Source organism: Primulina huaijiensis, chromosome 16, assembly GCF_012295235.1.
Source record: "Primulina huaijiensis isolate GDHJ02 chromosome 16, ASM1229523v2, whole genome shotgun sequence".
NCBI classification, from domain to species: Eukaryota; Viridiplantae; Streptophyta; class Magnoliopsida; order Lamiales; family Gesneriaceae; genus Primulina; species Primulina huaijiensis.
Genome location: NC_133321.1, coordinates 19639918 through 19663893, shown reverse-complemented (window position 1 = coordinate 19663893; position 23976 = coordinate 19639918). Strand labels below are relative to the sequence as shown.

The following is a 23976-nucleotide window of genomic DNA, read 5'->3' as shown; positions in this document are numbered from 1 at the left end:
ATGTAATAATTCCCCGAATGCCTCCACCATCAATACTAAGAAAGGTTTGAAAATTATATAGATAATTGAAAAATCTCTAAAGTAAATAAAGATCAAATTTATAAATATTCTAGCTAGATTCTAAATATATAAAACAGATTTTACAATCAAAACAGAAAAAAAAAATAGATATACAAATTACAAAATCATTTGACACAATTAATTTACTATCTCAAAATTCCTTACAAAAATATAAAGATAAAAATTTAAAATATATATTCATATAGGATCCGTCTAAGTAGGAATAAAACCATTAATTAAAGAAGGATTACATACTTATATCATTGTTATTTTAGAGAGATGTCAGATTTACAAACTTTGAGGATTCATTGTTAAGATATGTAGAATCCAGCATGTGTATTTGACCGATCTCTTTTGATTGTTATCCAAGTTTAAGGACAAATGATAAAAATATTCTAAAATCCTTGGTATTGCAAATAAAAACTAATAATTAAAATATGATTAAAGGATCAATTCCAGTAACAATAATCTTTAGAATGAATTATAAATCTATAATTACTGCTTTTACCACAAAAATAAAATTTCATAATAAAAGGATAAATCTCTTATTACAAACAGATCTAGTTAGGTATAATACAGTAATTCATAAATAAATTCAATGAAGCGATATAACACTCTGGAAGAATGAATCTTAAAAGGAGTTGATAAACCAGAACCAATAGAAAGTGTAGAACCCAACACTCAATTAAAAGAAATAAGGCAAAAACTTGGGTCTCACGGATCGTATTTTGTGAGACGGATCTTTTATTTGGGTTATCCATAGAAAAATATCACTTTTTTATGCTAAGAGTATTATTTTTTATTTTGAATATCGGTAGGGTTGACCAATATCATAGATAAAGATTCGTGAGACCGTCTTACAAGAGACCCACTCAAGAAATAACTCAATATCTAGATGGAAGATTCTAAATATGACTCGTCTGTCTCATATACTATGGATCCAGGAAGAATATCACAAATCCCTTCAATACTGAACATTCATTAATATAAAACTCAACCTTGATATTCCACTTCAGTTGTATCTAATTCGGTACTAAAAATGTAGATTATACCTCTTAAATACTAAGACCAGTTTACACCAACACTAGGATATGAAGTTTTTCAACCCAAACATCAAATATCAGAATAAATATTCCAGAACAAATGCAAGAATTAGATTAAGATCTAACTAATCCAACTTTTTTTCAATCACAGAAAATATAGTTAATGACTTAAATATTATATAAAAAAAAAAAAGATTTTCATGTAGATACAAAATTTCTACATGGTGACTTTTATGTTGAACATAATTTAAAGAAGAGAATGTGGTTTTTTGAAAAATTTATAGATTCTGAAAAAAAAAATATCCAAGAACAATTATATGAATTTGTAGTTCACATAAAATACATATTCTACTTTTTGATTAGTTTGAAATTTATGCTTCTCAAAATTCTTTAATCCTATTACCACAAGAAATAAAATACCAAAATGACAAACAAATATTGATGCTAGAAAAATCCAATCAAACCATCCTCCCTTACAAGGAATTAGGCTAAGCATACAAAATCAAAAAATTGAGGCTATTCCAATAACAACAAAAAATTCAGGAGAAAATGATAAAATAAATATAAAAATCATTATAACACTAAATAATTTTACAAATACAAGTTTAAATACCATAGAAAAACAATTAGATAAGTTAGAAAAAAAACTACAAAACAACCTATAGTTAATATAGAAAGTTCTAAAATTACAGATGTTATGCTTAAAAACCTAGTTTTGAAACCTTATCAAATATCTAAAAATAATGTTAAAAATATCCAAGAAAATAAATCTGAATTTATAAAAATAATTCAAGATCAATTAAGTAGAATAGTAACAACAACAAGTAGTTCTAAAGAACCAATAAATCAAACAACTCATGATTCCCCCATCTCTAAATTAAGAATAAATATTAGTAATGATTCATATATTAGTTAAGCCATAAAACAATTTCAAAATTCGACAACCAAAATCAATAAAATAGGCTGGAATCAATCCTCACAACAACCATTACAAATAATTTCTGCTTCAGACTTCGGAATGAAAAAATCCTTAATACAATCTCGCTTCGATGCATCTTCCATTTGTGATTGGAACATAGATAGAATGACTGAATATAATATCTTTGGTTTATTACAACAAATTTCTACGACTGCAAATGCTTATAAAACTCAAAATGGAACACATGATAAAACAATATATGAACTCCTTACATCATGATTTTCTGCTCAAATAAAATGTTGGTGTGATTATTATCTCACAATCCAACAACAAGATTATATTTTAAGTTCCATAAATTCATATGATGAAGGAACACCAATACTAGATGAAAAAATAAATCCTCAACAAGATGTTGTAGCTACATTAATATTAAAATTTCTTTACATTTAATTGAAGATCCCTAACATTTAAAAAATAAAAATGTTGAATTATTCTCAAATATTAAGTGTAAAAAAGTAAGTGATTTTTAGTGGTATAACAAAACTTTCTTTTAACTATAATTATGATTAGGGAAGATTCAAATCAACTTTTTTGGGAAAAAATTCCTTGCTCGCTTACCAACCCTTTTAAGAGAAAAATTAAGGAATAAAATTAGAGAAAACTGTAGAAAAAATTATACCTTACAGCGAGTTCACTTATAGAAGAATCTAGTCGGTTCGCGAATTTTTCGAGCCGACTTTATATATATTTGATTCGTATCAGAATTTATTGAACTCGAGCCGAACTCGAACATGTTCAAAAAAAATTTCGAGCCGAAATTTTTTTTGATAGTTCGCGAGCGGCTCGCGAGTCTTAATATTTTATTAATATAATATAATATAATATAACTATATATTCAAAACATATACATTTCAAGCTTTTCAGATATTTCGAGTTTTCGAAGCTCACTATCCGTATGATACTTCGAATAGCTCGCGAATAGGTTTAAGATTTCGAGCCAAAGTTCTTTTCGATCCAAATTCGAGCAAAAAAATAAAAAATTCTGAGTTTCGATACGAGTTCGAACTCAAATATACTTAATTCGAGTCAAATTCGAGCTTTACTTTTTACTAATTTTCGGATAGATTCAATTCATTTATACTCTTTAGTATGAGACAATTTTGAAAATTTGGGTCCCCGCTCTAATAAATTGCTAGGTCATGCAACACAGAAAAATATACACACAGTAAAATATCTATAAGTTGGTAACATCTTTCTAATAATATTTTTTCTCAGTCCCGACTTGAGATAATTTTCTACATTAATAAATTAGATGAATTAGTATGATAATAATTTTCTGAAAAACTCTTATATAAATATATTTTCTCTGTCCCGACTTGAGATAATTTTCTGTATTAATAAATTCAACGAATTAGTAAGATAATAATTTCTGAAAAAATCTTATATAAATATATGGTCTCGTCAATATCATAAATTAAAAATTCTCTATAGTTAAAGATATAACTAAAATAAATCGGTAAAATATGATTATTTTGTTGTTTATTTTTCTTGAATTTTAAATCTAATTGGACTTCACTTCTAAATTTTTTCACAGTATCGAAAAATTTCGATGTTATGTTCTCAACCTGCAAAAGTGAAGAGTTGTCGGTATGAGGAATTCATTTCGCATAATTGGTTCTAGAGATACCACATTATTCAATGGGATTTTACCCTAATGGGACCTATCTTGGGCTTAATAATTTTCATTTAAGGCTATAACAAGACGAGTTTAATTTAATAAATGTCTATCTTGAAATGTTATTATGCATCATAATATTTGTAAATTTATAAAATTTTATGATCTGAACAGGGGCGGAGCTACATGCTCGGGTGGCCAAATTTTTTTTTAAAAAAATATATATGTAAATTTTGTATAATTTTGTAATAATATGATATTAGCCCGGATAGATCAATTTAAAATATTAAAAGATTTTAAAGTTTAAAATTCCAGTCCGAGCAGAGTCATATTTCTGGCTCCGCCACTGGATTTGAACATTATTAATTTATAGTATAGAGGTTTTATTGTATATTAAAACTTATTTTGATCCTAAAGCAATAAATTTTTTGATCCCTCATACAAGGCTGGGACTGAGAAGGTAGGCCTCCCTCGGGTCCGACCCTCGTTATGCATGTGATGCTTCAATAGTTGAGGTCATCATATAAGGGATGTTTTTATAATTTAAATTGATATTTTTATTCAATCCCACCTCATGCAACTTAAAATACCATCTCTTTACTATTTTAATTATTTATTGGCAAAAACTTGTGTGAGACGGTCTCACGGGTCGTATTTTGTAAGACGGATATCTTATTTGGGTCATCCATAAAAAAGTATTACTTTTTATGCTAAGAGTATTATTTTTTATTGTGAATATCGGTAGGGTTGACCCGTCTCACAGGTAAAGATTCATGAGATCGTCTCACAAGAGACATACTCTTATTTATATTGTCATATTTCAGTCTTAGTTTCGTATGTTTAATTTTTTGGCAATCTTAATAAATTTTCATCGAAAGTACTAATGTCACACTGCACACATCAGTGTCATGTCAGAAAAAATTACTAAAATTATTTAAAAAAATCAAAGACATTATATTAAGACTAAAATTTAACAATACTAATAACATAAATCGCAAAAAAATAAATATACAATATCAAAAATACAATTTTTCCGTTCAATTTATTTGGATATTGATAGGTTAAATTTAGGAAGAATTTTGATCAGAATCGGATCTAGCCCACAAGTTTTCTTTGTGGTGTATTTAGTTTTATAAATTTAATTTTTTAGTTATTTCATATGAAAATATTATCAATATCATATAAACATCACGTCTTCCAATTGTTAAAGGATTATAATTTTTTTAAAAAAATCAAAAATAACAAATTAACAATGGAGGTTAGTGAATGTTTAAATTTTTTTTTTTAAAAAAAAAAACAATACAATGGAGGTTAGAAAAAAAATAAAATGCATACCAAAATTACGATTTTTATATGATTACCGAAATTGCAACTACCAATGCAACCGACAGCCTTAAAATACACACAAGACTATATAACTCATCCTTTTCATATCCTCCCTCTCTCTGGATCTGAAAGCACACAGTTAACGCTTTGATTCCACAATGGGAAGAGCTGCGATTCGATCTCATACAATGCGGTTAATCTTCATCTTCAGAACCATCTTCATTTTGGTTTCTTCCCACAATGCACTTGGCTTCTATCTTCCCGGCGTTGCCCCCGAAGACTTCCAAAAGGTCCAATTTTTTTTTCTGTCAATCTGTCTTCAGCAGGACAGCATTTTTATGTTCCCGTACTTCCACTGTAAATTTTTGAACTTTTAATGTGTTTCTTGATCTGCGTTTTATTCAAAGATATGATCTTTTTTGTTCTATGTGCTTTTACGTGGAATTAGCTAATCGAATGGGTTTTTTTCCAAGTTGTTAGATTTGATCGGATGTTTTGCTTTGGAGAAAATGTATCGGAGTTTATGGTACTTGTTTGAAATAGATTTTGGTCATGATAGGTGAAAAAAAATTGAAGTTTTGGTGGACAATGCTCTTTGTTTAATCTTAAGTTTTGAGGCGAAGATCTACCGATGTCATAACTCGTGCTATCAAGCTTAGGTTAATAAGCAGGGTCGTATTGGAGACGAAAGAGGAATTTTGACGATGGACTAGTTAATGCATTTTTTCGGGGCAAAGCTTAGATTTTGAAGGATTTAACTTGAAATTTGAATACATATATTTTTTTTTGGGGATTACCTTTTTTATGCTTCCACCTCTGTTTCATATTGATAGTATCAAGAAAATTTTTTGCAGGGAATATCAGAATATCTATTTCGAGAGATCACGAAGTTAATAATTATTGAACACTTGATATATAGTGAATTCATTGTGATAACCATCTACGGTGTGTGTCATATTTGGTAATTGATCTAGAAGACTGTAAAGAATCTAGTTCATGAGATTATTACTTTAGTTTCTTACTCGTTTCTATCAGAATTTCATGTTCCATTCAGGATATTGAATCTTGGAATACATGGAGTTATAATTGAGGAAAAGGACTCAGTGATGTTGCATTTGCATATTTCGGCCGTTTAATAAACTGAATAGATTCTCAGGAAAAATTGATAAATTTTAACTAAAAACCTGTATCTAATGCCACCTGAGGTTGAATCTAACGAGTACACACTTAACTATCAGAGAAGGAGAAGAGAGTTGATTCTTCACTATCGCAGTTGCTGTGTTTTTCCCTTCTTTTTAAGAACTGATAAGTGTACTTCGAATTGTTGTTTAAATTGCATGTTTTATGTTTACATCTTCAATGCTTCCTTTTCTACATAATGAGTTTCCGTTGAAGTAAAAAAAGATTCTTATGTTAGCCCTCTTTGTTTTTTTTAATGTATATTTTTACTCCAGGGAGCTCAACTGAACGTGAAAGTGAACAAATTGACTTCAATAAGAACTCAGCTTCCATACTCATATTATTCTCTTCCTTTTTGTCATCCAAAAACCATAGTTGACAGTAGGGAAAATCTTGGTGAAGTGCTTCGTGGAGATCGTATTGAGAATTCCCCCTTTGTGGTCAGTAAAATTTATTTCCTGATATAATAGTCCTTTTCCTTTTGACCATTGTGTTTGTCATTAACATCACTCATGCCACAGTTTACAATGAGGGAACCACAAATGTGCAGTGTTCTTTGTCGGGTTACACTTGATGCCAAAGTTGCAAAACAATTCAAAGAAAAGATTGAAGATGAATATCGTGTCAACATGTAGGGAACAGAAATCAATTTTCTTATGTTATTATTAAAGAGTTCAAAATTTAAGAGCCTCTCCTTGCTTAATAACTCTACCTTTTTGTTCTATAGGATCTTGGATAACCTTCCACTGGTATTTTCCATTCCAAGATCACAACAAGAAGGACCAACAATCTACCAGCTGGGTTATCATATCGGGCTCAAAGGACAATATAGTGGCGTAAATAGACCAACTTTGTCCTAAATTTTTTGAATGATATCTGTGCAATGTTTCTTTCGTTTTTCTCACTGGCGTTGTTTCTGTTATGTCCAGAGCAAGGATGTAAAATACTTCCTCAACAACCACTTGAGCTTCACGGTCAAGTTTCACAAGGATCAGGTGACCGAAACTGCGAGGATAGTAGGGTTTGAGGTCACACCATTTAGGTGGGTTCTTCAGGGATGTATTTTTCACTCTGTTACTTTCTTGGTGAAGTCTTGCTATGCTATATTCACGAAACCTTTAATCATGTTTTTCTTCATTGTTTAGCATCAAGCACGAGTATGAAGGGCACTGGAGTAAGGATGCTCGTCTAACTACATGTGATTCCCATACTAAGCATACAGTTTCATCTTCAGACTCTCCACAAGTGGTTGAAGATAAGCAAGAAGTGATATTCACTTACGACGTTGCATTTCAGGTGATCAGTTCTCCCATAACTTTTTTACCCTTAATCTAATTATTTGTGAGGTCAACAGTTCGTGATACAAACTATATTTCAGGAGAGTGAGGTGAAATGGGCATCAAGATGGGACACTTATCTTCTTATGACAGATGATCAAATCCATTGGTTCTCCATTGTAAACTCTCTGATGATTGTTCTCTTCCTTTCGGGCATGAGCGATGATAATGCTGCGAACCCTTTATCGTGACATTTCCAAATATAATGAACTTGAGACGCAGGAAGAGGCTCAGGAAGAAACCGGATGGAAACTGGTCCATTCGGAGGTGTTCCGGCCTCCAATCAACTCAGACTTGCTCTGTGTGTATGTCGGAACAGGTGTACAATTCTTGGGAATGATCCTCGTTACGACAATCTTTGCTGTCCTAGGATTCCTATCCCCTTCGAACCGGGGTGGGCTGATGACTGCCATGTTATTGCTTTGGGTTGTCATGGGAATTTTTGCTGGTTACGCCGCTGCACGTCTCTACAAAATGTTCAAAGGCACAGAATGGAAGTTCTTCCCCGCTGCTGTATTTGCCATCTTCTTTGTACTAAATGCCCTCATCTGGGGCCAGAAGTCTTCCGGGGCTGTGCCATTTGGGACAATGTTTGCCCTGGTCTTCCTATGGTTTGGAATCTCTGTTCCGCTTGTGTTCGTGGGCAGCTATGTCGGATTCAAGAAACCGGCAATAGAGGATCCTGTAAAAACGAACAAGATCCCAAGACAGATTCCTGAACAGGCGTGGTACATGAACCCCATCTTCTCAATCTTCATCGGAGGAATCCTTCCATTTGGAGCTGTTTTCATCGAGCTTTTCTTCATACTGACTTCAATCTGGATGAACCAATACTACTACATTTTCGGTTTCCTCTTCATCGTGTTCATCATCCTCCTCGTCACCTGTGCTGAGATAACCATTGTGCTCTGCTACTTCCAATTGTGCAGCGAAGATTACCTCTGGTGGTGGAGGTCGTACTTGACATCCGGATCTTCTGCACTATACCTCTTCCTCTACGCCACATTCTACTTCTTCACCAAGCTAGAAATCACGAAGCCAGTTTCAGGTGCACTGTACTTCGGCTACATGTTGATTGCTTCTTACGCGTTCTTTGTGCTTACGGGCACCATAGGCTTCTACGCGTGCTTCTGGTTCACAAGGCTGATTTATTCTTCCGTCAAGATCGATTGAGTGACGCACAAGTTCGCAGTTTCATATGCATAAATATATGCGATATCAAGAGCATGTGTGAATTTTGGAGATGACAGTCTGAGGAATTCTCGGAGCTAAGTCAATTTTTTGTATTAAATTTTGTTTTTATTTGGATTTGTTGTTTCATCTATGTAGCAACTAGAGAGAAACTGACGGTAAATTTGCTTTAAAGTTGGAAACTTTCTCCATGAATGAATCGTATATGAAGAATTGAATCACACGAGTTTGACTACTTAAGAAAATTCAAGGATAAGAATACATCTCCAACTCACAAGTACACGTAAAACTTGAAACGGTGGGAAAATTAACGTAGATCGATCATTCCAAATCTGATAACCAAAATTGAAAAAATTATCCCTCTCGGTGACCATGCTTTAAATTGGAGGGCAGAGGTTAAGTTCTTATATAGATTCAACTTTATTTACTCTTACTAGAAATAATGCACGTGCGTTGCAGTGGGAAACATATGTTAAAATAGTTATAATTTGAAATAAAATTAGTTAACTCAACAAAAGACAATGATAATAATATTGTAAATTTTGACAATTCGTGTTAATGAGCATATATAACTAATTTGGAAAAAAACATATTTTTTAAATTTTTAAAAAATATTTGGACTACTAAACTTTTTTTTATATCTTTTTTATCATATTGTTTTCTTTTGTTATTTGTCATATTCTCTCAATAATGCATATAATTTATTATAATATTCAATTATTACAATCTTTTTTTTTCAATCAATGATATGCAATTTTTTATTTACAATGTTGTTTGATTATTATTCTCTTTTCATGTAAATTGACAACAATTTTTACTGGATGCTTTAACTTTCCTAGCCATCTTTAATTTATTAGACACTTATACTTGATAACATATAAACTACACATTATTATTAGGGTGAACAAAAACTCGGTTAAACCGAATTAATCGACCGAACCGAATCAATTCGGAAATTCGGTTCGGTTATTTTAGAAATTCGATTTTCAAATAAAAAAAATTCGGTTATATCGATTAATTCAGTTCGGTTACGGTTGTCAAAATTTTGAAATCGGCTAACCGAATTAACCAATATAATAAATATTATTATTTAATAAATTTTTATTATTTATCAATTTTAATATATTTTTTAATTTTTAATTTTAAAATCAGCCCTAATTATAAAGAAAAATTTGTGATTTTATGTTTTTATGCATTTGTGTAGATTGTAGAGTTCAAAAAAATTTCATATATAATTAAAGTTAAATCACAAATTTTTTTAAAAAACTAATCGGTTAATTCGGTCACCAACCTTATTAACCGATTTTAATTCGATTCGATTTTCATCGGTTATGAAAATTAATTCGGTCGGTTTGGTTATTGCTAAATATTTCGGTTCGGTCCAGTTATGACTAATTCGGTTCGGTCGGTAACAGAACCGACCGAATGCTCACCCCTAATTATTATAACAATCTATCATCACATAAAAAGTAATGATGGATTGATTTAAATAAATATTCATTAAATGTTGTCATCTATTTGCAATTTATAATAATAATATTTTGACAATAAATCATCTTTTTACTGACTCTTATCACATTTATTTTAATATTTCATATTAACTCATAAGTATAATTAGCACAATCAAATTACTAATGTCATATCTGTATTACCTCCAGAAAAATAATATATTTAATTTTTATAATTGTTTAAATATCTTAAAGGGAACATTTGAGTACCCTTATCTTGAAAAAATTCATTGTATTTATAAAGTTTGAACGGTAAATATAACCTTATAGTATACATTTAATTTAGAAACTGAATTCATTGTATGACAAACACTTCTTCCATTTCTATTTTTTGTGTTACCCAAAAGAGTTAATATTTTTGCTCTTTTATCTTCTCCAACTCACCGTAAAAAGTTATAAAAAAATATTTATATCTAGAAAAATATTTTTATTTATTGTTTTTCTTGTCTATATATTTTTTTATATGTGAGCAAATATTTTACTTCATTGTTTTAATTGTCATATATCTTTACTATATAATTTGTGTACATTGAAGATGAATATATAAGTTTATTTTTTTTATTACCTGTACTTAGGTTGATATACTAATATGTTATATACATAGATATAAGAATTTTCAAATTCAATTTATTCATAATGATTGTTCATAACAAAGGCCAACTCAAAATAATAAAAATTAGGATTCATAATTATTTTGAATATGATATACAAATAATACGTGGAAACTTTTTTGACATTTTAGTTGCAAATTACAGTGATAAATGCATGTAAGTGCATTATTTAATTGTGACAATTATAACTTTATTTAAATATCTTATTTATCATTCAAAAATTAAAATTTGTTTATTTCTTATTTTGATTATCGACAAATCCAATATTTCATTTAAATGTTTTTATTAATAAAATTTACATGAGTTTTATTGTATATTTCTCCAATTTGAAAGGGATAAATTATAATTCAATATATAATAATATTTGAAAATTGTAGAATGCTTCTAAATTTAAAAATCGAGTAACATGTAAGGGATCAATTCAAAACTAAAAGTTGATACATGTTTCTTCTAGCTTTACAATCAAATAATATATGATCAAGCGTTTGTCGCTTTACCAAAAGATATAACTGATAGTAACTATGCAAGTCAAATCTTTAAATCATACAACAGCTCAAGCGCCTACCCATCGTGGACAATTATTGTACCAAACACTCTATCTCCTAATAATTGCACCAATTGCAATCATTGAAAATCAAAGTCGCGATCTTGGCTCTGATACCAATTGTAGGCTCAAGCGTTTACTGTTTTATCAAAACCTATGGATTATGGTAACAGTACAAATCAAATATTTTAAATAGTACAACAGCTCAAACACAACATTTCAATTACTCTACCCAACATGATCAATTATTGTACCCAACAAATAAGTTTATGCAAATAACTTTTACTATATCATATAAATTTATAAGACATTTGAGTAGAATATATACTTGATATTCTANTTTAATTTTAATAGATTTAACATGTTTATCCACTAAAAATATTGAAAGAATTGTTTATACAATTTAATAAAAAAGACAAAGTATATCATTTTCTGATTCCAAATAACGATCACATTATTATTACGTTACAATGATAAATAAATTATTATTTTTAGTTTATCATCATAGTATTTACCTCAATAAACACAATTTCGAACGTAGGATGCTAAATTTAATATTAACATTAAATAATTATAGTATTAATTTTAACATTCTTTTTTTTATTCTTCTCAATACATTACTTTTTCTATCTTCAAATATATTAATCTATTTATTATTATTGTATATAAAGTATAATAATTATTTAATTAATTGATCACATTTAATATTAGATGTTTAGTAAAAATTCTAATATATCTTTAAAGACCAATAGATGACGAAAAATTAAGAAAATTTAGAACACTACGGTGCGTAAACTGTCGCTTTGTACAGTGACAAAAAATAAGGTGAAACCAAGTGAGATACTTATATATATGAGTCTCATTTAACTTAACCCATTATAATATTTTTATTAACCGACTTTGTCTTTCTTTTTTACTTCACTAATTCGCAGTGTGACTCATTCAAGCATTAACTTTTTATGTTTTAGTACATAGTTGTAATGCCCGAGATTTTTATATAATTGATCCAATTATTCACAAGAATGATTAAGAAATGAATTAGCGTCCGGGTCCCCACAATAGTGGCCTCCACTCTCTCACTGACTTCAATCTTTAGAAGTCGGTATTAGTAGTTTATAGGTAATAGACAATTATTTAATTTTTATTTTCTGTCTTTTGATTAATTGTTTAATTTTTTATGTTCTACCTAATTTATTTTTATAATTTTTATTTAATTTTTATAATCATGATTATAAGTGTTGCACACATACAATATAAAATTAATATATTTTAAAATGTTAATATTGAAGTGTCGAATAAATGTATTAAATCATTATTTAAGAACTTTTAGAAAAACAATATACATCATAATTCAGATTTAAATATTAATATACAAATAAAGAATTACGATGAATATCTTACAAAATAAATGGTGTTAGCCCAAAAAGATTAAATATGATTATTGTAAATGAATTTTTCTTAATTAATTAGAAAATTTTCAGCAAATGCGCTGAACTAATTAGAATGTTTTTAATATAGTATGTCGATAAATGTTTTTCCATATGAGTTAGTGATTGAGTCCTTATGAACATTTAAAAAAAATGTGTCTTTAATTATAGTAACGTTGTCTTATAATTTAAAATATTAAATGAAACAAATTATCAATATAAAAAATTAATTAGAAAATTCAAGAATATGTGATTACTTAATTAGTTTAATTGACACGCTCTTTAGTTTGCTGATTTAATAGATGTTAAATCCACAGTCACTGAGTTTAACAAGAATTCTTGTAGAATAAAATACAATTATAATAAATTACTTGATTGTATATGTAATAAAATTTTGTATATTTCATATATATTTGATTTATTTCATTTATAAGATTGAAATTTTATATATCATGATATAATATTTGTTATACATTTTAACATCGATAAATTCACTAAAAATTTATATATTAATTTCTGCTACCATATAATTCTGGTTTCGTCCCAGACTTTTGTGTATTCGTTTGTTTGAATTTATTATTCCTCATTTTACCAAGACCCATAATATGTCAAAAATTAAAGTGAATATTAATTTAAAGAGATGATAATATTTATATATTGAAATAAACATATTTACCCTTCACAATACTGATAAAACTAAATTAAAAATAATATGTTGACGAACATATTGTCAGTTATCCAAAAATACAACTCAAATGTCAACTTTGACAGTCAATTTTAAGTGATTGCCAAAATGTCTCAAAAACCCACAACTTTTGGACAAGATAGGAACATTACAATTTTGAAATCAAACTGATATTTTTCATTTTTTTTATCAAGAATTCATGATTGAAAATTGATAATAATATATATATAGATTTTTAATATAAACTCGTGCGAGCTCATTTAGGCTCACCTTTAAATGAGTCGACAAAATTTCAACCCAACTCACTTAAACTGTTTGGCAGTGTAGGCCAAACCAACAGACCCAACCCAAATTGACGGCTCAAATCACCACGATCTTTTACCGTGTTTTATTTAAATAGTTTATAAATATAAACCGGAAAAAAATATCGGTTGCAAAAAACTTTAATTTAAACACATAAATTCTAGCAAACTGTCACATGAGGACATGAAAAAAATTTAATAAGATACCAAAGAAAATTCACAATTCGATAATGCGTTATTTCTAAACTTTAATTAATTTAATTTACGTAATGAAAAGATAAATAAAAAATCTAAATCATTGGATTAAAAATAACATATTATAATGTGGGAGGATGCATAAAAAACTAAATACTAATTTACATAATGAAAAAGATATCATTGGATAAAAATAACATATTATAATGTGAGTAGACATAAAAAATTAAATAAATATTAATAATCACATATATTTAAAATATGTATAAAGAGAATGAAAAGACATACTTAAAATAAGTAATTAATGTAAAACAAACAATTAATAAGAAGACAAATAGAAATTTACATATAAAATCACATATTTATATAGATAATAGATAATAGATAATAGATAAGATAAGATATTCACGTGTAGCCGTTGCCTCTATGTTGCAAGTCATGTTCTTGAGCACTGGAATTACGGAATTCTTTAGATCTCTCCTCCATCAATTATTGTTTAAAGATGTGGAGAAATTTGTTAAAATCTACCTTCATTGGATCTCAATTTATTTTCTATTTTCTTGTAATACTTTCAATTTCATAAATTCTACTCAAATGTTTTATCTATATATATATATGTGAGATAGACTGATAGAGTTGGAGATAACTCAAATTTTAGTTTGTAGATAAAATCTGATTTGCGTCTCTCTTTTTGATTAAGTTAATAATTAAACAAATTAATATATGGTATTTTACTAGAATTAAGTATCCAACTTCAACTTTGCAGCCATTGAAAGAATCTCTCGTCCTATCAAACCCAAATCTTTCGCACACCCAATGTCTCTACCTTCAATGTCTTCGCTGGACCAATGATTTATATTTCAAAAATATAAAAGGAAACACATTAAACTAAAATTATTATGGAAAACGTATCGAGAGAGGGGAAGAAGTGGTTCAAAAGAAGATGTATTCTAGCGTCCTTCAATCACACAAACAGACCCTTGCGTTGCTTGCCATATGTGTCCCTTTGTCTTGGGGGTTTTATGTTGGTTTATCAAATTCAAAGATTCAAGGATAGATAAGAATATAAGGAAGGGTTCTCTTCGAATTCTTTACCTCTCTGCCTAGTCCAAGATTGGGTTTTCCCCCTTCTTTCTGTTGAATCTTTTGATTTTTTGGGTGATTTTTATGTGTTGAACGAGATGATGAAGAGGGATTCTGTCTCTGCTAGTTTTGACCAATTTCTTGGTGTTGATAATGGAGCCGTGGCTAAACTGAAGTATCAAACACTTGTGGGGGAGTTCTTGGAACTGCAAAAGGTTCGATATTTATGGTTTTGTTATGTTTTTTTTCCCAAGTGATACAGTAAGAAGAACATTATATGTTGTGTAATTCGTTGCTTCTTGGCTTGTGCTTTCCAATTGACGAAATTTTTATTTAAAATATTGACTGTTTGGGTTGAATGCTTTTAGTCTGTAATAGAAATATTCGTTACTTATTGATCCCTTTTGTATTTAATCCATTGTTAATTAATATGCAAGTTAGTCAGCTGAATTTTAACAATGAAGTCATGCGAATTCTTGATTAGGATTTTGTTTCAAGAAAGCGGAAATTGCATGCTTCAAAGCAAAAGAGAGATACAATTTTGGCCGAAGTTCGGTACGTTCCTTGTTTAAGATTACTCCAATCTTATTTCCACAGAAAAGACTGGAATTTACACTCTTAGCAGGAACATGAAGTCATGACTGATTCTTGATTTTTCAGATTTTTGAGGCGAAGACACATTGATTTGTTGCAAAACCAAGCTTTCAACACGGAAGATCCTATCCATCTTTCAGATTCATATATAAAATCCAAAGGATTGAAGGGGGAAATAAATTTTGATGGTCTTGAAGCCATGCCAGAGAACTCTAATCGTTTTCTCCTCTCAGATTCACACAGTGTAATTCAACCATTAATTTACATTATCGTTTTTCTTTGTGTTAAAATGTTGTTGTATCATCTCAGTTTCCAATGTATTGCAGGGAGGAACAAAGGAAGTACGAGACAATGAAGTCCTTGGCCTAAAGCCGATGAATAGCGTAATTCACCATAAAACAGCAGGCAAGACGAAGATCTCTTGCCTGATCAAGTCACGTTAAATTTCTTCATTCCATGGCACTGCGCAGATGAGATATTCCATAAGTTAATGTATATTCAGAATGAGATGTTTCTTACTTGTTCCTTCTGATTGTTTTTCACCAACCTTTAAGTAAAGTTGAAAAATGTTATAGATTGGCTAACATACATAAAAGTTTCTTGAAATATAGTACGAGTCATCTGTATGATGATTATTTAGTGCATTACAAGTATATTTAGAGTTGGATTTAAAAGAACCAACAAGCTCTTGCTAATAATTCACAAATTTGTCTGATTGCGCTCAATAATTTTGTTCAACTAAATGAATGTCGAGTTCTGATTTATACTTTGAGCCGAATTCATGGTCTGCAGATTTCATTTTTCATACTTTCTGAGCTATTTGAGTTTTTTTTTACATCGAAAGATACGTGGTCAGCTGTTGCAAAATTATGTATTGTATTCGACCCAAATAAATTAAAAATTTATTTGGTAAAAATTCAAAATATTCTATCTAAATTTTCTCATATTTTTTTACAATTAGCAATACTATGCTAATCCTAGAAGTATTTTTTGTTAGAAGCAGATGAATTAAGACTTATGTAGTCTTTGTAAAAGTTTATTTTTAAGTAATAAAATTATATATAAAACTTAAAAAAATTTACACACACTAAATTATAATTCTATGGATCGGGTCAAGAGATGCTGTAATCAGGCCTGATATCAAAATGGGCCTAGACCCATATTGGACCCACCCAGGCCTTAAAATCCCAATTATTAGCTGCACGCAAACCCTGCAGCTGAATTGTTCCACCAAAATGGTTAAGCTCTCGATCTCTTTTTCTCCATCCTTTTCTTCTTTACATGCGCCTCTGTGGAATTTTATTGATGACATAATTTTTCCATCTTCTTTGGGTTCTATTTGCTACGAGAATTGGGAATTTATTGTGTGTATTTAATGGTTTTATGCAGCTAATTAGTCTAATTAATGGTAATATTTCAGTTCATTTATTCATCAAGTTAAAGTTTGTGCTCGTCCTCGTTTGCCTGTGTTCATATATCTGTAAGATTTTGTTTTTGATTCGCTTTTTTTAGCTTGAATAGACTATTATGCGTACAGGTTGAATCCGTAAATTCAATCTCTGAGCAAATCATTATTTATTCAATTATTACTTGTATAAATGCTAATACAGAGTGTATTCGTAAAAAAGAGAATCTTTGTTTAGCTTTCTCTTGCTGTTTGTGTGTGCGCAATTGTTCTTAAAAGAGCACAAGAAAATGCCACTATTTTATTTTTTTTGTGAGTCTTGTTAACCGTAGATTCTTAATCCTTTGAAGGATCAGTTCTAGTGAAGTGCAGGCTCGTTTATAATATCGAATGGCTGGATGATCATGACCACTCGTGATGAAAGAACATTTTTGTGATAGTGGTTGCTGTGTTAAATTCATGATCTTGTTCTGCCAGCCCTAGCATATAACTCTTAACCTCCATTGTAAACTTTAATACTCCCTCATATCCACCTTAAAATATATTTTTGTTCCTCTTGTTTTACATTTAACCGGCTTCGGTAATCTTATCAGTTTGTGAAAGTGAGTTCATCGTGTGTCCAATTTACCTAAGGAATAGCTCGGTTCTTTGATGTTTTCAGCTGCAAAAGATGATTGATATCATGCAGATTCCCAATATCTGATGTGTAAGGCCCATGTGCCTACTCCTTTTGGGTCCTGCAATCACAGCTCCCACGACAGCCCATAGCACCCTACTAACAGAACTCCCCACGCTTGGCTGTAGAGTACGTGTCTCCCCAGGTTTCAAACCCAAGACCTCGTCCAGGCCATAAGTACTTGGATTAAAGAAATCTGATACCAATTGAGCAGGCCCATGTCTTTTATTGTAAGGCCCATGGGCCTGCCCTTTTTGGGTCTTGCAATCACAGCCCATGGCATCTTACTCACAGAACTCCCCACACCTGACTGTGAAGTACATGCCTCGCCAGGTTTCGAACCCAAGACCTTGTCCAGGTCATAAGTTCTTGAATTAAAGAAACCTGGTACCAATTGAGCTAGTAGGCCTTACAATAAAAGTCGCCTTTTATTGTAAGGCCCATGGGCCTGACCCAAAACCTTTTATTGTAAGGCCCAGGCCTTTTTGGGTCTTGCAATCACAGCCTTCATGACAGCCCATGACACCCTACTCACAGAACTACCCACACCTAGCTGTGGAGTACCTGGTTTCCCAGGTTTTGAACCCAAGACCTCGTCGAAGCCATAAGTACTTGGATTAAAGAAACCTGGTACCAATTGAGCTATTGCAGGACCCAAAAGGTGAGACTTCTGTTTTGCTTCTTGATGGATTTTTAATCTCTTGACTTCTTAACTTCTTTGGGATCTTGTATGCAGTCGAACAGGCATACCATTATTCTCATGCAAACATCTCAGCATAGAGCAACTCGGACTTTCATGGACTATGACTCCATCAGTCAAGCAATGGATGGTATGTACCAAATTATGTTTTATTAAATATAAGATTCTAATTGTTACGCATATTTGGAGTATTGTAGGCCCGTGAAAAGATTAATTATGAGATAACACATGTTGGGATAAATTGTGTAATAGAGATTGAAATAGAGAAGAATAGTAATTTTCCATTTTTTTTGTGTGGAGTCAATATATATTTTTGTTACTTTATCACTTTCTGATCACTTGTTTTGTTTGAGTGATGTTTTGCCTTTTTTAATCTTCCAACGTCTGCTATCCCCAAAATTTGGTTTTCATATTGCCATCAATAAGATTTTTTGCACTGTACAGGGTTTTGGGAGCAGTTAACGGTATCATCCTAAAGTGTTTTGGTCTCATATAATTCTGACGTTTCTGCAGGGATTTGTGGACTATATGAAAGAAAACTCAAGGAACTGTATCCAGCCATAAGAAACATAACTTATGACATTTCAGATCTTTACAATTTTATTGATGGGCTTGCTGATCTGAGTGCATTAGTGTAAATCTCTCTCTCTCTCACTCACTCTCACTCTCACTCTCACTCAACTCACACACGCACACATGCGCAAAGAGAAGACCAGCACACTTTGGCCATCGTGGACATGAAAGTGCGTGCAAATGAATGAAGATTTAAATTTCTTGAACGTGGATTTGCCTACGGCAACCAGATTGCTCTGTTGAATTTTTAATAATCAGCCTGCCATCTGATGGCTTCAAACGCTAAGATCTGCCTGATGCAGTCCTTCCTTTACCTTATAAAATGTCGGCTAATACGTGCCTGCCCTTTTTGCTTTTAGTTGCAATGGTCTACTGTTGAACTGCAATCTAATTCTGACCTTCCTTTTAGAGGTTGTTGCCGTGGTCAAAGTTATTTAAACAATTTCCTGTTATTCTTTTGCAGCTATGATCACTCAGTTCAGGCTTACCTACCTTATGATCGGCAGTGGATAAAGCAGAGGACATTACAGCACTTAAAGAAGTTGGCTCAATGAAGTCCATGTTCTGCAGATAATTTCTTACTGGATATTGTAGTTAAAATCTTAATCCACTGAGTTGGTCAGTCGGATTGTAGTATCCAATCCTATTCCTGCAATTAATTTACCAAACTTTGTGCCATCGTGACAAAACTTTCCGTTGGTACGATCTGTAATGTTGTATTACTGTACTAGTGTTTTCGAATATTCTTGTCCTACGTATGCTGTGAATTTTTAGCCACTCGTTTTAAGCAATACGGTGTGTCATTCTCACAGTCAATTCGGCTTTCTTATACATGGATTATTGATTTAAAACATGGATTGTGAACCTTTCCAAAAATATCCAAATACGTAAGTAAGATGGCATTTTTTTTTGTACTTGTGCCGTCTTTGTTCCTCAACCTAATCGCTCTCTTAACGAAGTTACCCTTATGACCGTATGAAAGAACTAGAGAGCATAGTATAAGCAAAATTCACCACCCCGCCCCCCAACAAATGAACAAATATCGCCTGCTAAAGAATGAAACAGGGCAGTATCTTCTGTGTTTCTTTCCCCAGTAAATCTATCCGCGATCCACACTCTTAACCAGAGCTACAAGTTCAACATCATCAAATTCTTGAACACCTGGATCCTCGTTCGAATCCAGAACCTCATCTGTGAATATAGTAGAGTTGGGGTCAGCTCTTGGAACCAGAAACAGCAGAAACAATGGGGTGATCCTGATTAAGTTCCTTATCAAAATCGCCATCCAAAACTTATCAAATTCAGTCCTTGTTACATTAAAAACATGAAGTAATAAGCCACCCAACCACGAAGCAGTGAGAAGTCCAGCATTGTCAATCGACATAAGCAATGCAAAGAAAGTGCCTTCGATTCCTGGAGGGCAGATCTTTGCACTTAACACAAGTAGTGGCATCCATTTAAGCCTTCCAATTAATTGAGACACACTTGCATCAATAACTACAAACAAAATATCCGGTAATCCAAACTTTAAGTTCCATCTACGAACCAGCACCAAATCGAGCATTCCAGCGAGACAAGAAAGAATCTGAGACCAGAAGAGTAGATCACGGAAGGGATAGTCTTTTAATCCATATTGATATAGTAAAGCCCCTAAAAGGGATCCTATGGACCCGATTGCCATTATGTATCCAATGAGTTCCTGCGTTCAGAATATAGCAAGTGTCAGCATGCAAGTTGTTTGCAGACTAGGGGTGGGTTTATAAACTTAGTCAAGTATGGGGAAACTAATACTGTAGGGTAGGGCTGCTGTGTCCTACTTTACAACAAGTCCGTAAACAATTGGTCCTACTACGGACTACATGTGCCCTTGTTTACAAAAATAGTTAACCATAGTTGCTAAAAGAGTCTGTTGCGTTTACTTGAAAATCTATTCACAGGTCCTTCAAAATGTGACCAGCATCCAAGTTCTAGAGATGATTCCATGATTCCTTTAGTATCGATGACAATGACAACAAAGAATTGTGAAAAGACGTACCTTGGAAAATGATGGACCAGCCTTTGAATCAGTGGCCCAATAGAACATCCCCTCAGAGATATTAAGACTCAACGAAAAGGATACATACATGTATAAACATGGCCGCCACACGTCCGGAAGTTTTAACGTCTTCCACACAGCTTTACTAGCATTAACAAAATTCTGATTGATCTGATGACATGACTTAAAATAAGAGTTCCATCATTTTGTAAGGAAAAGAACCACAATAGGAGGATGAGAATACCTGTTTGTATTCGACAAAGGACGTTCGAGGCTCTTTGACCAAGACACCAACTAACAAAACGAGCCCAGCAGGTATCATCAACAAGCCAAACACCCCCTTTTTATTTTGACAATTAAAGGATAAAACAATCAATTTTCTTTTACTCCCTAAAATAAAATACAAAATTTTCTCGAGAATGATGCCTAAAGCTTACCTGAGGACCAATTAAGTGGACAAAGATACCGCTAATGGAGAATCCCACAAGAGAGCCAATCGAAGAGCTCAAGGCGCATAAGCTTTGCATATCTGCTGCTAGGGAAGGATGTGTACCGCTATTCTGTGCAACACATGCATCAACAGTTACATCTGCAATCGCAACACTGGCACTTCCAGCCGTCAGAAACAGCAATGCCAATACTATGTGCAGCTCATTGTGCAATGATAAGGAGAGCATTGCAATAACACCCAGGAAACCTGGCAAAAAAATCTTCTTAATTTTCAAAATAGAATCACTTGTGCGTTGGTATCATCATATTTACGTCAGCTTTTTATAATCAAGAGGTTGGAAGAATAGTTGTCTACCACAAATGTCTGAAAAAAGACTAGATCACAGGCAAACAAAGTTTTGAGGATATATCTTTCTGAAAAATATAATCAAGCCAAATTATTTTGATCATCGTATCACAGCATAGCAGAGACTTCCATGTCCCCATTTAGATATCGGTGGCATCAACTTTAGTTTTCTCATTTAACCGTGCAAAGTTTTGAATATTCAAAATGTGTATCCAAGATATTTATCTTCATGATTCAAAGTCTTATCAATCTTCACAGTACTGAAATACTTCGATCCAAGGATCCTATTTCTTCTAATGCAAACTCCTGGCAACTTCTAGAAAACTGGAGAGCTTTTGTTAGGAAACAATCATTTTATAATTTGTATGCATGTAGAAATTTCCCATATTTTTCAAATTTCTTAAGCAATTATTTATTATTTCCCATTCTTATTCTTTATATCTGATAAGTTATAGAAGACATTAGAAACAGAATTTAACCTGTCCTATTATCCCATCATAAACAAAGAACTGTTGAACCTTCCAGGTCATAATTTCTAATTTAACTATCCAATTTCCCAAATTTCTAGTTATATCCTCCCTCCAACATATTGTAATCACCAAGATCTCTCAAATAGGTCAGCATCAGAAGCCTAACTAGCAATTCAAATGGCAGTCAAGTGAAAAAAATTCATACCAGTTCTCACAGAATGGCCTCAAACATGTCGAGTTCAATAATAGTTTACCTGCAACTTTTTACCTTAACAAAGACAACTTTATAGTAAAAATAGAACCAGATCACACTTTGGAATCAAGAATCACAACAATATAAAAGGAAATACTTCATTGGATCTAATTGCATCTTATTTAAACAATAACAGATAAACAAACAAGGTAATAAACTACAAGAAAACCAAACTCAACTAATCCAAAGACATCAGACATGTTTACCAGCAAAAACAAAATAAGATCTCCGATGATACCCCAAAATAGGAACAACGTCGGTAAGAAGACCCCAAAGAGGCTTGATGATCCAGGGAATGGAAGTGATTCCAGAATAAACCTGAGCTTCAGAAGGCAGCACTTTCTGAACGTCCTTCATGTAATACTCCGTCCCCACCCTTGCTAAAGATCCTCCTAAACCTTGGCTGATTCCATACACAACCATTACCCCAAATACAAAACTCCAATGCAATTCCTTTGCAAGCATTTTGAACCAAGAAACTGGAGAAGAAACACAGCTTAAGATCCCCTTTTTGGGCTGCTCATTCTCTTGCATTTCTTCTTCATTATGCTTGGGGAGTCTCGGTTCCTCCCCCATGATTTTACAATCTATTTCTCCAATGCTTTCAAGAAACGAACAAGAACCCCGTTCAAAACCCAGCTATTCTTGGACAGATTTGTGAAGTTTTGTATTTAAAAAGTCAGTTTTATGCCAAGAAACGGATCTTGACGTCTTTTTTTTTTTTTATCAATGCAACATCAAAAGAGCCGAAATCTCAAATACAGTTCTTCTTACAAGACAACATGGTAGTTGGGAAGCCCAACTGCTCGAATCTTGACAATCTCTGTGCAAGTCTTTTTGTCCTTCCAACAATCAAAGAACAATAATGTAAAAAAAAATCTACGGATGATGAACTTCAAATGTAAAAGATTGCTGAGGCGAGACGATACGCAAGGACAAAATAAGAATTGATTATTGGACAGAGTATGAAGTAATCTTATGCTAAAATAGAATAAAATATATAATATAAAATATCAATAATATATATTCGTTTATTTAGAACCATCTGAACCACCAACTACTCTAAACACGTGTCTTTGGAATCTCATGCCAAAAAAAAAAGACAAATTTATGTGAGACGATTTAAATGATCTATTCATGAAAAAATATTTTTTATGTTAAAAGTATTATTTTTTATTGTGAATATCGATAAAGTTGATCCGTCTCAAAAATAAAGATTCGTGAGACCGTCTCACAAAAGACCTATTAAAAAACATGAAAATAAACCGGAATAATTAGTATAATTTAGTTACAATTAATTTATAGTTACTTATCAATAAAAATATAATCTTAAAACACTCATTTTATTCTATTGCCATACTTTACATTTTCGTTAATTTAGATAGATTT

The 23976-nt window shown here is 31.7% G+C and overlaps 3 protein-coding genes and 1 pseudogene across 12 annotated transcripts; 3 read left to right on the top strand and 1 right to left on the bottom strand.

Moving 5' to 3' along the window:
- Positions 1 to 5068: 5068 nt before the first annotated feature.
- LOC140961978 (transmembrane 9 superfamily member 9-like) lies at positions 5069 to 8949 on the top strand (annotated as a pseudogene).
- Positions 8950 to 14767: 5818 nt separating this feature from the next.
- On the top strand, positions 14768 to 16129 carry LOC140961957 (uncharacterized). Its single transcript, XM_073420759.1, has 4 exons — positions 14768 to 15300; positions 15570 to 15640; positions 15746 to 15923; positions 16006 to 16129. Exons 1-4 carry the CDS (start codon positions 15184 to 15186, stop codon positions 16120 to 16122), a joined length of 483 nt encoding a protein of 160 aa, XP_073276860.1. The 5' UTR covers positions 14768 to 15183; the 3' UTR covers positions 16123 to 16129.
- A 680-nt stretch (positions 16130 to 16809) lies between these two features.
- Positions 16810 to 19787, top strand: LOC140961294 (enhancer of rudimentary homolog). Of its 3 annotated transcripts, none has more exons than XM_073419726.1 (4): positions 16810 to 16917; positions 18497 to 18590; positions 18974 to 19094; positions 19497 to 19787. In XM_073419726.1, the coding sequence occupies exons 1-4, from the start codon at positions 16825 to 16827 to the stop codon at positions 19585 to 19587; spliced, it is 399 nt and encodes a 132-aa protein (XP_073275827.1). In that variant the 5' UTR covers positions 16810 to 16824; the 3' UTR covers positions 19588 to 19787. The 3 variants fall into 3 exon arrangements, with proteins under 3 accessions (XP_073275827.1, XP_073275829.1, XP_073275830.1); XM_073419728.1 differs by having other exon boundaries at positions 16913 to 17087; XM_073419729.1 differs by lacking the exon at positions 16810 to 16917 and adding an exon at positions 16924 to 17057.
- LOC140961292 (probable folate-biopterin transporter 2) lies at positions 19497 to 23561 on the bottom strand. 8 transcript variants are annotated; one of them, XM_073419720.1, is made up of 6 exons: positions 22794 to 23561; positions 21506 to 21765; positions 21313 to 21408; positions 21069 to 21239; positions 20349 to 20732; positions 19497 to 20251 (listed from the first exon to the last, which is right to left on the bottom strand). In XM_073419720.1, exons 1-6 carry the CDS (start codon positions 23161 to 23163, stop codon positions 20162 to 20164), a joined length of 1371 nt encoding a protein of 456 aa, XP_073275821.1. In that variant the 5' UTR covers positions 23164 to 23561; the 3' UTR covers positions 19497 to 20161. The 8 variants fall into 8 exon arrangements, with proteins under 8 accessions (XP_073275821.1, XP_073275823.1, XP_073275820.1 ...); XM_073419722.1 differs by having other exon boundaries at positions 19497 to 20224; XM_073419719.1 differs by having other exon boundaries at positions 19497 to 20618.
- Positions 23562 to 23976: the final 415 nt, after the last annotated feature.

Bases quoted from the DNA above. Each gene is read 5' to 3' on its own strand.
- LOC140961957 (XM_073420759.1), top strand. From the start codon at position 15,184: ATGATGAAGAGGGATTCTGTCTCTGCTAGTTTTGACCAATTTCTTGGT. The intron at 15,301-15,569 runs GTTCGATATTTA...ATTCTTGATTAG, and splicing joins AGTTCTTGGAACTGCAAAAG to GATTTTGTTTCAAGAAAGCG. The intron at 15,641-15,745 runs GTACGTTCCTTG...TTGATTTTTCAG, and splicing joins ACAATTTTGGCCGAAGTTCG to ATTTTTGAGGCGAAGACACA.
- LOC140961294 (XM_073419726.1), top strand. From the start codon at position 16,825: ATGGGCCTAGACCCATATTGGACCCACCCAGGCCTTAAAATCCCAATT. The intron at 16,918-18,496 runs GTTAAGCTCTCG...TCTTGTATGCAG, and splicing joins TGAATTGTTCCACCAAAATG to TCGAACAGGCATACCATTAT. The intron at 18,591-18,973 runs GTATGTACCAAA...ACGTTTCTGCAG, and splicing joins CATCAGTCAAGCAATGGATG to GGATTTGTGGACTATATGAA.
- LOC140961292 (XM_073419718.1), bottom strand. From the start codon at position 23,163: ATGGGGGAGGAACCGAGACTCCCCAAGCATAATGAAGAAGAAATGCAA. The intron at 21,766-22,793 runs GTAAACATGTCT...TTTTTTTGCCAG, and splicing joins ATCTTATTTTGTTTTTGCTG to GTTTCCTGGGTGTTATTGCA. The intron at 20,733-21,068 runs GTACGTCTTTTC...TTCTGAACGCAG, and splicing joins CTGGTCCATCATTTTCCAAG to GAACTCATTGGATACATAAT.